General features: G+C 42.0%; 1 protein-coding gene across 2 annotated transcripts in view; it reads right to left on the reverse strand.

The window, feature by feature from the left end:
* Window positions 1–10,978: 10,978 nt before the first annotated feature.
* The window catches only part of LOC147641862 (TatD related DNase), a 35,079-nt gene continuing 30,353 nt past the window's right edge, over window positions 10,979–15,704 (reverse strand). For both annotated transcript variants that reach the window (XM_086800449.1, XM_086800441.1), the window contains 6 exons: window positions 12,268–12,378; window positions 12,090–12,172; window positions 11,771–11,987; window positions 11,599–11,682; window positions 11,274–11,368; window positions 10,979–11,192 (listed from right to left, as the gene is read on the reverse strand). In XM_086800449.1, coding sequence (XP_086656575.1) covers window positions 11,281–11,368; window positions 11,599–11,682; window positions 11,771–11,987; window positions 12,090–12,172; window positions 12,268–12,378 — 583 coding nt within the window. In that variant the 3' untranslated portion in view covers window positions 10,979–11,192; window positions 11,274–11,280. The remainder of the gene's footprint in view (window positions 11,193–11,273; window positions 11,369–11,598; window positions 11,683–11,770; window positions 11,988–12,089; window positions 12,173–12,267; window positions 12,379–15,704) is intronic.

Raw genomic sequence — 15,704 nt, forward strand, 5'->3', positions numbered from 1 at the left:
GGATGTTGTTTTAGGATTGGCATTATGAGCCTCAATCACAACCGGTGACCTTATAAAACAATCAACCAAGCTAAGCATGCTCTCCAGAGCTTGCTTTTTGTGTTCTGCATATGTAATGTGATCATCGATTTGGGGTGGTTGGGTGGGTTCTAGTTTCTTGATTGGTCTATGTGGTGCACTAAGCGAAGAGTAAGAATTTGTTTCATCCTCACTTAGTGGTGTACTAGAACTTGTTTCATTTTCTGAATTTCTTTGGTTTGTTAGTTTCTCATTATGTTTTACCCATGCGACGAGATCGAATTTTCTTTTGGGTTTTTGTATCCTATGTCGCACATATGGGTGTCAAGGTTTGCGTGGTGGTCTTTGAGGTGGATACTTCTGTATCATGTATAGCTTTTGGCTCTTTCATGTTTATGTCCCTTTTTGGGTTTATGTCCTCTACAGACTCCCTTTTTGGGTTTATGTCCTCTACAGACTCCCTTTCCTTATATCTAATTCGACCTTGGTTTCAACAATTTGTTATCCTTTGTTTTTCGTGGTTTTAGAAGGTTTTGTATTCTCTTTTGGGTTCTGTTTTAAATCACGTTCTTCTACCCATGTTGAGGTATTGTCTTTTGCATTCCTTTTGACTGTTTGTCGTGCCTTGTCTTGTAAACATGTAAGCACATTCAATGGAACTATGGCCAGTTGCCCGTTTTGTACACTTAAGATGTTAAGAGTTGTATTTTGTGAGACAAGTTGCCTTGAATCAACTCGTCTTGGGCAATCTTGGAACATGTGATCAATGCCACATCGTTCACAAATGGGTCGCAAGGTGTTAGTGACTATGGGCATGGAAGTATTCCAAACTGTGCAGTCTGCCACCTTGTGAGGTCCATGACAATAGAAACACTGAAGTGTTCGATTAACTACTTCTTGAGCAGTTTCTACCCCTTGGACTGTTTCTGTTTGGTGCACGGGCGATGGAGGTTTTTAGTACATTGTGGATGAAGCAAGACATTTTGTAGTATCATGGTCAAAGGTTTTACAATATATGCAATATAGAAGAACAGGTGCTTTGTATGCACGATGAGGATTAGGATGGTCGTAGTGATTGCATTCAACACAAGGCATTTCGTTCCTCACTTTTAGAGGCATTAAGGATGTCTGGTTTTGAAGGTTTTCATCTTCTCTTAGAGATGTTGGCTGTAAGGTTTTAAGCAAGACTATATAAAATTCTAGAAATGTCAATTCCGAGATCGATCTTTCTTTTACCATTGTTTCACTTGGTTTCGATAAGGAACACCTCATAGCATGATCATCTTATAGCATGTTGTCATCTAAATGTATTGCTTCTTTATAACATTGATCGAATGTTTCCAGATTGGATACAATGATCAAGTTGTGTAAGCTATTATTCTTCAAGCCCATCATGAAACATCTCTTCAATTGAACATCTTTTAACTTTTCTCATGACTCACAACATGAGTCTAAGAGTTTTATCCTAAGGATAAAATCTCTAATGGATTCATTTGGTTACTGCTCAATTGAATCCACCAATCACCTTGTCTGGAAAAGCCATGTATAAAGGCTGATTTCAAGGTTTTGAAGTTGGCCTTGATCGTCAGTATCAATGTGATGAACCATCGACTAGCTTTTCTTCCCTCTAAGCATAAGTTCAACGCATGTACCTTAGTGGGGCAGTTGGGATTTCCAAAGGCTTCACATATTTGTTCAAACATTTGAATGAATTGAACAGGATCTATTATTTCGTCATATTTTACCCATAAATTTGAAAATTTGTACAGCCGTATTTTTATATGAGTCACTGAGGCCATATGTGAGTGCTCTTGTTAGAAGAGACTCAGTGAGTCCTTGGACCACCCCCCTTCCTAGACTAGTCAGTATGTCCAAGGTGTGGGCATCCAAGAAAGGGTTGGTACCTATAGGATTTGCGAGAATGTTAGGCAAGGGGCCAAAGCCCAGTGGGATCGAAGTGATAGCGGGTGTAAAATTCGATGACACGCTTGTTATAGTCATGGCCAATGGCATTGGGAGGTGAATTTGTGGCATAGATTTCAATGGCTCGAAGATGTCAGCCATTGGGTTCAGTCCTTGTGTGATCCTTGGCAATCCCTCTATCGTGGCCATGTCAGAGTACCTAAATGCTCCTTAATGAGCAATCACAGTTTTTTTTAATGCTTTTTATACTTTCCCATAGCCCGTTACAGCCTACAGAGGCTTGACGTACTTTTTGTTGGATCAAACCGGTGTCCTTTTGTCCTAATTAACTTAGGCGCTATACGCACGTGAACCTTACAGATATTTTTTCAAAAAAAGCGTATGCTAGGAACTTCCCAGATGGAAGAGGAGGTCCTAAATCCTATTTTCCATCACATTCTCAAGAAGGGAAAAAAAATGCAAGAATTTTTTCCCTGTTTCATAGCACGTTTTTAAGGTGTTCCAACAGGAATTTTGAAAAACTCTATATGAGGGAGTTGTAGTGTTTTTGGAGTACTACAACTTCGTTTCCCTGCATAGTCCGTGATTTTGTCATTTAGACTCTCAAAACGTTGCCCGAATATGGCTCGTCGTCGTTTTCGCATTAATTTTTGTTATTTTTGGATTTTTTTTGCCTCAATTTTTGGGTCGAATATTGAGGCTGCTTGTCGGAGGGCAAAATGGTTGATTTTACTTCCAATGGGCAATCCAAAGTCGAAGAGCTCAATGTCAGCTTTCCGATGAGCCCTAGAGCGCCTTCATCGGATATACGGTTTAGGAGATACGGGCCTCCAAAGTTTCACACAGTGAAACTTTAAATGCACGCCATGAGAACTGCACTTCACAGAAAATTCGATTTTTTTTCTTACGCCTGATTTCTCATGGCCATAATTTCTTTCACGGTCAGAATTTTCTTTCACCGCTGTAATTTTTTGCCGAAATTTCTTTCACGGTTGCAATGTTTTTGCCAGAATTTCTTTCATGGTCAGAATGTTTTCGTCGGAATTTCTCACGCCCGGAATTTTTTCATCGAAATTTCTCACTTTTTTGCCGGAACTTCTTTCACAGCCGGAATTTCTTTCATGACCGGAATTTCTTTCATGACTAGATTTTTTTTGCCCAGAAGTTCTCACAGCCGAAATTTTTTCGTCGGAATTTCTTTCATGGCCGGATTGTTTTTTTTTGTCGAAATTTCTTTCACGGCCGGAATTTTTTTGTCGGAATTTCTTTCACGGCTGGAATTTCTCACCAGAATTTCTTTCACCGCGGGGCTGGAATTTCTCACCAGAATTTCGTTCACGGTCGAAATTGTTTTCACAACAGGATTTTTTTTTTCTTTGGGAGTCTAGTGGGAAATATGAATTTTCCTTTTGGGGGGGGGATATTTTTTGAATTTAAAATGAAAGGGGTATGGGCATTTCCCCAAAAAGGTAAGTAGGAATCAAAAAAGTTAACCTTTTAATGACACCCCTTACACCCTTCATAAATGACCCCCAAAATGGACAATTTTGACAACTCATGAGCATCTACTCATTAGCCTTAATGGGTTATGTAAAAAAGTGATTAAGAATTAATCTTTTCACTAATCTTTCTCTCTTTTATACTAATCAAGGACTCTAATTAATCACTAATCCCTGATTAATTCACACAATTGAGCATATCATTGGATAGAGCAAGGGAATGCTAATCTTTGTGCATCAACAATTGTGTAACTTAATCTAAAATAGAGGATTAATTAGACTCTTAATTATGGTCTCCTCTTTTAAGGCAAAATTTAGCAAAGAGAGTCAAATTTCTCCAATTGATGAAAAAATTGATGCGATTAGGTGTTTTGATGCAACTAGATGCTCTCAAAACACTCAAAAACACCAATTTTGACTACTCATATGATCAATTTAGACCCCTATTAATACATTTTCTAATTTTTTGACCTCTTGAACAAGATTAATCACCCTTAAAGACAAAAATCAGTCCATTAAGAGAAATTAGTTAAAATCAAAGGTTTTTTTATAGTTTTAAGAAATTTTTTGAAAGATTAAGCTACTCCTAATGCTTGCTAACACTCTAATCCAAACAATTTCAAATACAAACACAAAACTAAACAAAAATTTATGATCTTAGTTCTATGTTTAAACTAAAGAGAGCTAACATTCACTAAGAATTGCATTCTATTGCATTGTTTGATGCAATGGATGCAAACTAAGCCTAATAGAAACTATGTGTAAGTCCTAAGAACATGAAAAACAACATCCCAAAATGGAATGATGCTATTCTCACCTTGTGTGTTATCTTTGTACTTTGAAAGAAAGTGTTGAGTATGCCTCATATTGCGTAAAGTGGTAGATATTGCAAGAGTTTCTTAGCATTGGAACTCCATACATACAAATATTGCATGTAAAACCATGTGACAACACTTTAATTTGTCCAATGGTGCCCATAGATGTGACGTACTACACTTGTATTTTAATGAATTTGTATCTTATGGAAGAAAACTCACATATATATGTCGGATGAACAAAAGTATGGCTTCTTCCCTTTTACTTGTGTATGCTGGATAAATACACGCGTGTATGTTTATCAACTACTTAAAAAGGTGTCTTTGTATTGTTTAAAAAAAAGTATTAAAAAATCTATATAAACCTAAATGACCTTACAAGATTATAGAACCTTCATGAAATTCCATGAACTTTCATGACACTTCATGAGTTATTATAAGCTCTATGAGAATTTTTAATGATCTTATGAGCCCATGCTCCAGAGTTAGTGTACATAGTTTCTTAGTAGTAGTAATAGAGGCCGGACTATTTTTTAATTTGATCGACCTAGTGTGAAAACTAGTCATTTGTATATAAATCATTTTTTATAATACACACAATCATTGCCTTACAATAGTTTTCTTGTGCGATTTCCTTCTGTCCTCTTCTGGCTTGCATGCTATTAGATTCTTACATGCTTGACATGCTTATTTGAATAGGTATGATTATAGGTTTTTCTTTTCCATTAGCTTATTTCCGCGCCTTTGTGAGAGAGAACCAAAGCAAAGGACCATCTCTTCTTGCCTCTATCTAGGCATTCAGAGCTCTCCCTTCACCCTTTTTGCAAGGAGCATTCTGATGTGACAACGGAGTGAGGAAGCAACAGACGAGCTAGTGCACCCACATTGGGAAGTTGCATTTTTGCGGCTTGAAGGCAACACATGCTTTGGCAAGGCTAAGGTAAGTTCTTGACTTGAACATATTTGCCGCCAATGCCTAAGGCTTAGCTCTGTCTTTATCCATCCATTCCAAGCTATTGGGATTACCCAATATTTCTCGGTGTTCATTAGAAGATTGCACTCCACAAAACATACAATTTTGGAGCCATTTGATGTGTTTGTTTGTTGGTTATGATTTTTTGTTGAAGTTTGTTTGCATTAGGGCATTATTGGTAGTAAGACAAAACCCTGGTTGTTTGGTAATTTGCATGAACTTGGAGCCCAAGAGGCTTAGATTTCATTGCTTTGATCCAAATATTAGCTTAGCAAATGTAATTAAGAGTGGAATCTACTCCAAAAACATAAGCATTGAGTTCCATTAGATTAAATTAGAGTACATGCAGTCAATTTTTGTTCATGTATTTCATAATTTTTTGCATGCATTATTGAATTGGTAGATTAGAAACATGCAAATTCATCAAAAAATATTTAATTACTTGCATCACAACCATGAACTAGGATTGAGATCATTAATCATTCTCGCTAAGTCTAAAATATCTCAAAAACAGGCCAAATCAGCTCTCAAATAGGGGATGTGAGCCCACAGCCCCATGTAGAAAAGACGTGAGTTTGGATACGTGAGCCTATAGACGTGAGTCTAGAGACAAGTGATCCTATATACATGATCTTAGACATGTGAGTTGTGAGTCTAGACACGTGAGCCATAATAGTGGACACGTGAATGTGCAAATGCGAGCGTAGAGGTAAGTATACCTAACATTGTACGAATCAATTATTACTACCTTAAAAACTCATATGTACACACCTATCCATGTGCTTTAAACATTTTTTTATCATACAATCTGTACAACCTATAATTTCCAAGAAATTTCTTATCTTTCGTAATTATTAGAGAATTAAAGTACACTTATTATCTAATTAATTGTAATAATTGCACACCAACTCTGACAAGAAGCCACTAGGATTTTGGCCCAAACCAAGGTAAACGAAGATGATTGAATAGACCTAAGACTAGCTCTTCAACACTATGAATCCCAACAAACGACTAGCACACTCAGTAGATGCTCCCCTATTAAGGAGGTTAGACTCCTTCAGATCCACCTCAAGCGAGGAGCTTTGGGAGGAAGTGAGGCAATGAAACATAGTCATGAGTGGAGGAACAATGGAACCCTTCGAAAAAAGAGCCGCCTAACGGGCCTCCAAGCTCCAAATTCACCAATTGGATCTGTAAACAACACCATAAATTTTGTGAACAAGACTTTCAACTGCCCTATCTATGGGCACAGCTCCAATAAAGGAGCAAGAGTAGGACGAAGAACCGCAAGGTTCACTCCCACATGAAGTGGTCAAACCATGTCATATGCCTCAAACATTCGTGTCGATCATGTAAGCTGGGTTTATCCCAAGCAGACCATGATCAATAAAAGTAGCCCAATGAGCAAGACATGTTAAATATACCATTAGGAACAAGTGTTCCTCTATATGCCAACATCAAGTGCACACAGTGCAAGCATGAGTCACAACCTCAGGAAGATCACCCCCAAACCGCAACCTCAACAACCCTTCAGGGAGGTCACCAAGAAAGAATGGGTACCCAAGAGTACCCTAGCTGGACAGGGAAAGTCCAACTCCCATGCAAGGACCTCATGGCCACCATTTGGCCTGAAGCCTAACAGTGACTAGAGATCCACCAAGCGGGAGCCCCATGCAATAGTGCTATACCCAAACCCCAAGCCATGTTTCAAGCTACTAGAATCCCAGGGCTTCTATGAAGGAGTCTTCTTTGGCATAAAATATTTCTTATTGCCCAATTGACCCTGAGAATTTTTCTTTTGGTCCTTTTGGTCTTTGTTGTTTGGAGCCCCCTTATCCTGGGTAGATGACGGTTGGATACTTGATTGCTGCTAGGGCTTGGGATTAGATTATACTTGCTTGGGATTAGATTGTACTTGCTTGGGCTTACCTCTGTTCAGCATCAATTCCTGATTTTGAACGAGGGTCAGTGCTTAAGCATCATAAGTCTGAGGCTCAAATTTCCTAACTGGGTACCTAATGTTTGTGTCAACCTCTAATCAACTATTTTAGCTTATCTTCTTCTGCTATGCCCAACTGTTGGGCAATGGTAATGACCTTGTTGGAATAGGTAAAAACCGAGGAGCCACCCAGAGTGAGTTTGTAAAACTCGTCCTCAAGGTTGGTCATATATTGCAGTGGAAGAAAACGAGCCCCGAGGTCAGCCACAAAAGTAGCCCAATCAAATTGAAATTGGCCTGTTAATGGGTCTGTCAAGTTGAGACCAATGCTGCCACCAAGTAACAGCTTCCATAGTGAGTTGGGGTGCTGCCACATGGACTTCGTCTTGTGGATTTGTAATTTTAGCTAAAGGAAAATGTGCTTCAAATTGATAAATGAATTGAGTAATAGCAACATGATCACACTTACCATCATCCTTACTAAAGTTTGGAGAAGTTCGTATGACGATGGTGGTAGGGGTGGTGCAGGCCGAGGTATTTGGTGCCATCTTGGGGAGGGATGCCAAAGTTTGGGCCATAGTCTGTTGATGCTGGATTTGCATAACCTCCTAGTTGAGTCTTTGCTGGAGCTCTCGGTAGGCTTCTTCTCGGCGACGTTGATCTTCCGCATGCTTGTGTGTGGCTTCCTTATCCCTCTGTTCCTTTGCACGTCTCTGTTCTGCTTTAGCTTTTCTTCTTGCTTCTTCACGTCTTTCGTCGTCTTTTCTTCTTTGTTTCTCCAAACCGAAGCACATTTTTGCTAGATTTGAGAGGCCTTCTTTGGGCTTCTCTTTTTTTGCGGGGCAAGATGCATCTTCAATGAATTTATTTGCTCCATCATTCTTCTCAGGAGCTCTTATGTGCTTGGCGGAAGCGTACTTTCTTTTGTTATGTCGCTTTGGAAGCTTTGTGTCTCCATAACTTCCTGTTGGCTTTCTTCTTGATGTGTTGTCTCTCCCGACATGGTGGAGGCGTAGGTGTTTTTCTAGATCGCAGTATTACCATCCATTGAATATTCTCACTTCTTTAGGTAACTGAGTTTGGTCACCAACCTAATACTCTGATACCAATGTTACATGCAATGAGGTTGATCGTGGTAACGCACAATAAGATCTTCTTTATACCTTTATCTGGTGAGATCTTTAGCATCCATTCACAGAGAGAGAGAGAGAGAGAGAGAGAGAGAGAGAAGAGACGAGAAGTAGACGACACAATATTGGGTCCCAATTACGCACTGCCCCCTTGCAACTGAGAGTATTTGCTTATATTACTTCTTTGGAGAAATGTTGCTTAAGAACAAGCGATGTGGCTGCCCAACACAAGGACGAGGAAGACCGTAAGTCAATGGAGTATCGACCAATCCAAGGACTCTATAGAAGACTATTTGGGGACACCTATGCAAGTCCAAAATAGTTGTAGGACTGCACATATGCCGACTGAGAATGGAAGAGGAGTTGCAATGTTAGCCTAGAGAGGAAGGAGAATATCTGTTGATTTGCAACTTGATATCTACCTCTAGAATTTGCTAATTTATGAATGATTTATGCTAAATTATAGTGCTTGCTTATATACTCCCCACGGGAGCTGGTTAGCCAGAGGTGGTTGTTGGCCAGGTCCTCCTTGGACCAAAAATGTTTTAAACCAACATTAAATGCTCGCATTTTTGTTTGTTGCTAGCTGACTGCTCATAGGCCCACAACATGCTACTATAGCCCCAATGGCAACCCCTTTGCTCGCTGACAGGGACACCTAGATCCCTTGGCTCTTCTTAGGGTTCATGGTTGTAGACAACCCCCAAAGCAGGCTATCAACTAAGCAAACAACCATGGGCTGGCCTTTGGCTGGGCATTCCTTCCAAACCTACATACATGCTTCTAATGCAAACCTACTACTAAGGTTGACTACCACATGCACCTATTTGATAAATTCTTCAAGTGGGTTTAAGAGGACTGACTCCAAACTGACCTCTATGGCTTGGGGACCGACCTACGTAGCTCGTACCTGATTGTCCTTGGACTGAGGGCTCACAATGGGGCCACAGCATACGACAAATGGTGGACATGACAACCATGTGCAAAATTTGTTGCCATACCTCACACAATGTAAGAATCTTGACTCCCCAAGAAAAGGATTGTCAAGTAAATGTCGAATAAGGCAGTAAGAGAACTACAGAAAGCAATTAAGTTGGAAAAGTCTTCGTGTTGGAGAAGTGCACCCACACAAACACACCTTCCGCCCATTGCCCATGCACATCACATGCATGTTTCACTATGGACATCACAATTTGTACACTTCTTGCGTCTCACAACACACACAAACACATGCACTTCTAAATAACTTCGTCAACGTCAACCCTTCATGTACATCTCTAGATGGAAGAACTATGGCAACCACAAGTGCCGCATGGTACGGCCCATCACTTGGAAAACCCTCGGCATTGCAAGTACCTCCAACGAACTTTAATGCATGCAACCTCTGCTTCGGCTCCAATTTAATACCAACACCACCTCGCCTTGACTAACATAATGGCAACAAAAAAGCCCAATCGCTAAGCATCCCATTGCGAGATCCAGACATAATACCATGTTGCCCTAAGATGTTCCGGACTGCCATCTACCCATGCCAATCATCCCATAGAGTCCTAGCCGTCATTCAATCAATCCCAAGGTGCTGACCGCTTCTACCAACCACCTCATATTGAAGGACCCACACTAGTACCACAACCAACAGAGTCGTGGCATAACGAACCTCCATATCGCCTATCACTTCATCTTACCCGCTCAAACGGATACTTAGCTTTCATAAGACGATGCTATAACATATAAAGCAACCTTACCCTATGCTTAAGGTCAACAAGGGAAAGTCAATAGACTTAGTATACATAGTTGCTTAAGACTGGTAATATAGATCAAACCATTTTGAAGTTTAGCCGACCTAGTGTGAAACTAGTCATTTTATATAAGTCATTTTTTACAATAAGCAAGACATAATCATTCCTTTGGAATAATTTTCTTATCAGCTCTCCTTTTCTCTTTGTGCTTGCTTGCATGCTTTTGGATTCTTACATGCTTAATGGATGCTTGCTTAAATAGGTGTGATTGTAAGTTTTTCTCTTCCATTAACTTCTTCTTTCACCAACTTTTGTTTGAGGGAACCATCACGAAAGATCATTTCCCCTTGCCTCCATCTAAGCATTAGAGCTCTTCTTGCAAGGAGCAGTTCGGTGTGACAATGGAATTAGGACCATACTTCGGCAAGGCTAAGGTAAGCTCTTGACTTTGAATATGTTTGGTGCCGCTGTCAGGGACTAGCCTAGGGCTTAGCTATCCAAATGGCACCTTCCCACCAATCAAAACTCGGATTGAGACTTCTTTCGAGAGACTTGGTGCATCACATAGACCAAATATTCATGGAGCCACATCTAAAAACCACCAGGGTCCATAGAAGACCACCACGACCCAACCAACTAGGGCACATGAGGATGTGGATATGTTCCATGGACACAAAGGGTTCAACACCCAAGTCCTAAAGAGATGTCAGTATTTACCAGCTCTGTAACCCACTCTTTTGGCACAAAGGGTGCTTGCAACCTTTGCAACCTTGTAACAGAATCACTATTTCATCTCCTTGCTGCAGTAGTATTTCGGAGATATTTTAGGGTGCTTCTAATACCCAAGTTGAGACGCAACTAAATAAAAATTAGCTCTTTGCAAATCATGCATCCTCATTGAAAAAAACTAAGCTTAGGTAGTGAGTTTTGCCATCATTCAAGTGTTCAGAAAATTTGGAAGGTTTTCCTCTTCGGATTAAATTAAGTATTATCAATGAAACATAATAGTAAGGTTATTTAAGTGAGATCCAGTGTAAATCAATCTAACAATGAAATATCATGGTTAGAACTTTGTATCATCATTCATATACAAGCAACAAGGGGCTGATTGCTTTCTTTGACCCCATTCCACAGCTTCCAAGAATACAAAGATGTCCTGAAAGATACACCAAAACATACAACCATGGGGATAAGGTTTGCTATATAATTTCCAAGGTTTGGGAAGACAATCAATCACCTTAACTTCAAGAGTCATCTGCGGTAGAAGCCTTGGAGTAATGGTCGGATATGACAGCCCCTGCTAAGGTATCTAAATCATTTGGAAAGAAAACCCTGTGCAAAAAGGAATGAGTTTTACACATATCAAAGATATAACCTACATAAAGCTCCATTGCAGGCTTTCTGCACCACACAGCTTAACCTTTAAGATTTCCCCACATTTTGTGCACCCACCGGACCCGCCCATTCATGTTCACCACCTCCCACAACCCACCAACTCAAGACCGAGCCAAGGTTAGATGATACTAGAACTGATGCAGCATCAGACCTGTCAAATAGGTTACCTGCACGTATTTTCATATAGAGTTCTTGCAAAACCACCAACATCTGCAATACCCCGATGAGCTGCAATCACCTCCACTACTTGCCTAAAAGAAAAATCAAAAAGATAAAGCATTGAAAAACTGTGTGGGTAGAATCAACCAGCTTCTTCTCAGTCAGAAGGCATGTAGTTACCTTGTGAAACATGGCTCATTGCGGCCCTTGATGGTGCTCTGCTCTTCATGCTTTTCCTTCTTTTTGGAAGGCCAAGAGGTTAGCACATGCCTGAATCCAGCATGAGTTGGCTTGATTTCACAGTACGGTGAGTCCGTCTCCACCATCATCCTCTCAACAGGTATCCCTAACATGACTTCAAGGTTTTCAGCAGTCTTTAATGAGCAACCATTGATTCCTGTATCCAAAGGTCAGAACAATCAATGATGTGGTTTCACAACCCAAAAGGCAGCCTTTGGTTCAGATCAAAAAATCTTCAACATGCCATTAGTGACCTCACCAATGTAGAGATTTTTTATTGCAAGAAGCTGTTCTCTGGCTTCAGCAGTTCCTGTAAAAGAGTGTGCAACTCCTGCAACAAATCTGAGAGGCTAAAATGCTTAAGAGCTGGCTGACATCTTCTAAACGCCGTTCATTACACCTGAAACACAAGGTTTACAGGCTACAGCATGGCTGACCTGTGCTTGTTACGCTCTACTATATCACAGAAGTCCTCCGCAGCTGCTCGCATGTGGAGAAACATGGGTAGCTTTAGGGCTTCAGAGAGGAGAAATTGTTTCTCAAAATACCTGGAACCAAAAACTGCCACGTTAAAATTAACCACAAGATTTTGAATTTCTTCTCTCCTTCGCACAGCCCCCTTGGCCATAGCACATGCCCTCGGGCTTTGAAGTTTGAACCCATGTGCAGCCCAGTCCCTACTTTCTGTCCCCCCTCTTTTTCTCTTTACTTCTGCCCATTTGTCTAGGGGCGTATGCTACCCAAGATTAGGGTTAGGGTTAACCCAAGGTCAAGGTTAAGGCTTACATGGGGCACGGGGAACTGGAGGGTTCACATGTGGGCTAAGGGCAGGTTATTATTATATAAGTGACTTTGGGGTCCGTTATTAGTCAAGTAGTCACGCGGTGGCCTAGGGCTACTAAGGAAGCGAGTAGGATCTCATGGACATGGAGCTGCAAGGTGGGTGGTTTGGCCTAGTGGTATGGGACGCCAGGTTGGGGCCATCGGTACCAAGCAAGACTCGCGGTGGTTAGACCTTAGGCTCTGGGGTGGTTCGAGGTAGGATTTGACAAAGTGCTAGAACCCGAGGCATGGAGGATGTACAAGATAGTACGCTCAAGCGGACTGAATTTGGCAGAAAGCCATGAGACGTTGCATGGATGTGCAAAGGTCACAGAAAGGGAGAAAAAGCACCTTTCATTTGTGGTCAAAAGGGCCATATGAGAGCAAGCTGTCCGCAGGCGAAGAAAGCGCCTAAGGCAGCTCACGTGACTGAAGTAAAACGTAACCCTAGAATCTCTTCCGTTGATTTAGATCATAGTGCCTACACGGTATGTAACTTCAACATGCCAGTCTTCAGTCCCACTGATCTTATACGGATGTATGGATCTGTATTGGGGAAGACGCTGCACATCTTTCTTGACCCTGGTAGTACTCATAACTTTGTTAATGCCAAACTTCTGCAGAAGTTGAGAGTGGAGACGCAGCCAAGTGATCATGTTGTTTACCATGTGAACCTGGCTGGACAGATTTGGGACCGGCGGGTTTCTCAGTAGCCGACCTCCATCCAAGATTATACAGAAGCCCTAAATTTCTTGATTATGGATTGATGTTATTCTAAGAAAAGAATGGTTTTATAGCCACGATGTCATGTTGATTGCAGCCCCACATTGACCAACCTCCAGCATCATGTCGTTCCCACACTACCCTCCCCTCGCCTCCAAGCAAAGCACATGAGCACCAGGGCCGAGCACGGTAGTGAACTAGAGCGCGTGCACACGGTTGGTAACCGAAATGCTCCAAACAGATCTTTGTCTTCACAAATGTGTCAAGTGACCGGCCCAGGACAAAGGAGCCCCTTCCAAGAATTGTATAGGGATCTCTCTCTCTCTCTCTCTCAACAGAATGCCACGAAGGTCAGGGAATTGGGATGGCCTATCCCAGCAACAGAACAATCTTATGCATCAGATGGAAACAACACCTCAATGCATGCACGGAGAAACCGGTTTTGGGCTCAATACTCAAAGATGGCCCCTTAAGGCAATCCGGGACATAACGGGGTCCAAGAGGACTCCTATGAGAAAGCATTGGGAGAAATGAAGGAAGCCCATGCCTTACAAGTTGACAAGCAGGTGTACTAGAAGAGCAAGTGGAATGTCTCACATATGAGCTCAAAGAATGCCAAGGCGCTATCAAGGAGGAGGGGGAACTCGCACACATGGAAGAGCTTACCAAGAGTGTAGAGGCAAAGATTCAAGAGAGTATAGTGGAAACAAAAGAAAGAACTTGTGCGGGGATGGGCCGACGTAGTAAAACAAGAAGCAGAGGAGGAGTGGACAGCACTGGTCAAGAAAAATAGAGCCTTTGCCCCGCCCATCATAGTGGAAGAGAAGTACAGGAAGACTAAGGCCTAACACATTTGCATCATAGGTATGGCGGAGGGTAGCTCACCCAAAGCAGATGCCTTGGAGCTATGCAAGAAACTGAAGGTGGAAGGTTCCCCATTGGTGGATGTATGGAGAGCAAGAAAGGATACCACCCGACCACGTCCACTTGCCCTCCATTTCTAGGACTTAATCGAGTCGCCAGGCATTTTCAGATACCATGGTAGCCTTGAAGGGGGAGAAAATCTACTTGGACGAGGATCTGAACCCGACACAGATCACGAAGCCCTCAATGGAAAAGGTCATGGTAGCCCATAAGGAAGGGAAGTGGGCAATTTACCGAGATATACCAACTCTTCTTGAGCGGCAACTCTGAGGAGGCTTGGCATAGGTTGAGGGAACGACACCCACCCACACCCATCACAGATCCTCACATCTGGCACACTTATGCACACTCACTTTACCATACTCCCAATCAGCCTCTGCTCCCACACCCACCTGAACCTTGCTCCACTACATCCACTTTCTTCACATCAACCATGGTGGAAAAGGCCATGCGGAAATTCCAAAACAGCCGGTCCCACGATCATAAGGGGTTTAGATCGGAGAACCTACTATCACATGCAGCCGACACCCTTGCACCCCTCTTGGCTTACATGTTTAACAGGGCACTAGTGGAAGGCTTTCCCCACACTTGGTCATCACACATCATCTCACCCATACGCAAAGCTGGGGACAGAGCCCAATAACTACAAGAGCATCATGATTGGCCATACCTTGGCCAAACTATATGGATCCGTGCTGGAGACAGAGCAAAGCTCATTGGCAGAGAGAGAAGGGCATACAACACAAGGCTAGGTAGGGTTCAGGCAAACCTTCTCCACCCTGGATCACATCTTCACACTCAAGAGCCTCATTGAGCAGGCCAAGGCTGATGGCTGACGCCTCTACTGTTTTGCTTTGTGGATTTCCACAAAGCCTTTGATACGGTGCCACGTGATCGCCTACTACAGCGCTTACAAATCCTTGGGGTTCATCAGACATGATTTGGAGCTTTATTGCTTTATATGAGTCGATGGTTGGGAGGGTAAGATGCCCTAGAGGATTCTCAAAGGAGATATCTAGTACTGTTGGGGTGAAACAGAGCTGCCCGCTATCCCCCACCCTCTTTGAGCTACACATTGACGAGATCTCAAACTTTACTGACAGAGTGGGAGGTGGAGAGGCATCCCTAGCATGCATACTTGTGTCTATTCTCTTATATGCTGATGATATAGTGCTTATTGCAGACTCACAAGAGGGACTATAGAAGCACATGTATGACCTATAGGACTTCTCGCCAAAGAGGGGCTTGTCAATTAACCTTGGGAAGACCAAGGTCATGGTCTTCTATACTTCCTCTAGTGTGAGGAAACATATAGAGATCACTTACATGGGCAGCCGAGTGGAGGTAGCAAACTCATATGTCTACTTGGGGATCACTTTCACGAGCTCCGACAGACGCTTCTCCA

This window comes from Cibotium barometz, chromosome 1 (genome assembly GCF_041138505.1).
Source record: "Cibotium barometz isolate CiBa-2024 chromosome 1, ASM4113850v1, whole genome shotgun sequence".
In the NCBI taxonomy this organism is placed as follows: Eukaryota; Viridiplantae; Streptophyta; class Polypodiopsida; order Cyatheales; family Cibotiaceae; genus Cibotium; species Cibotium barometz.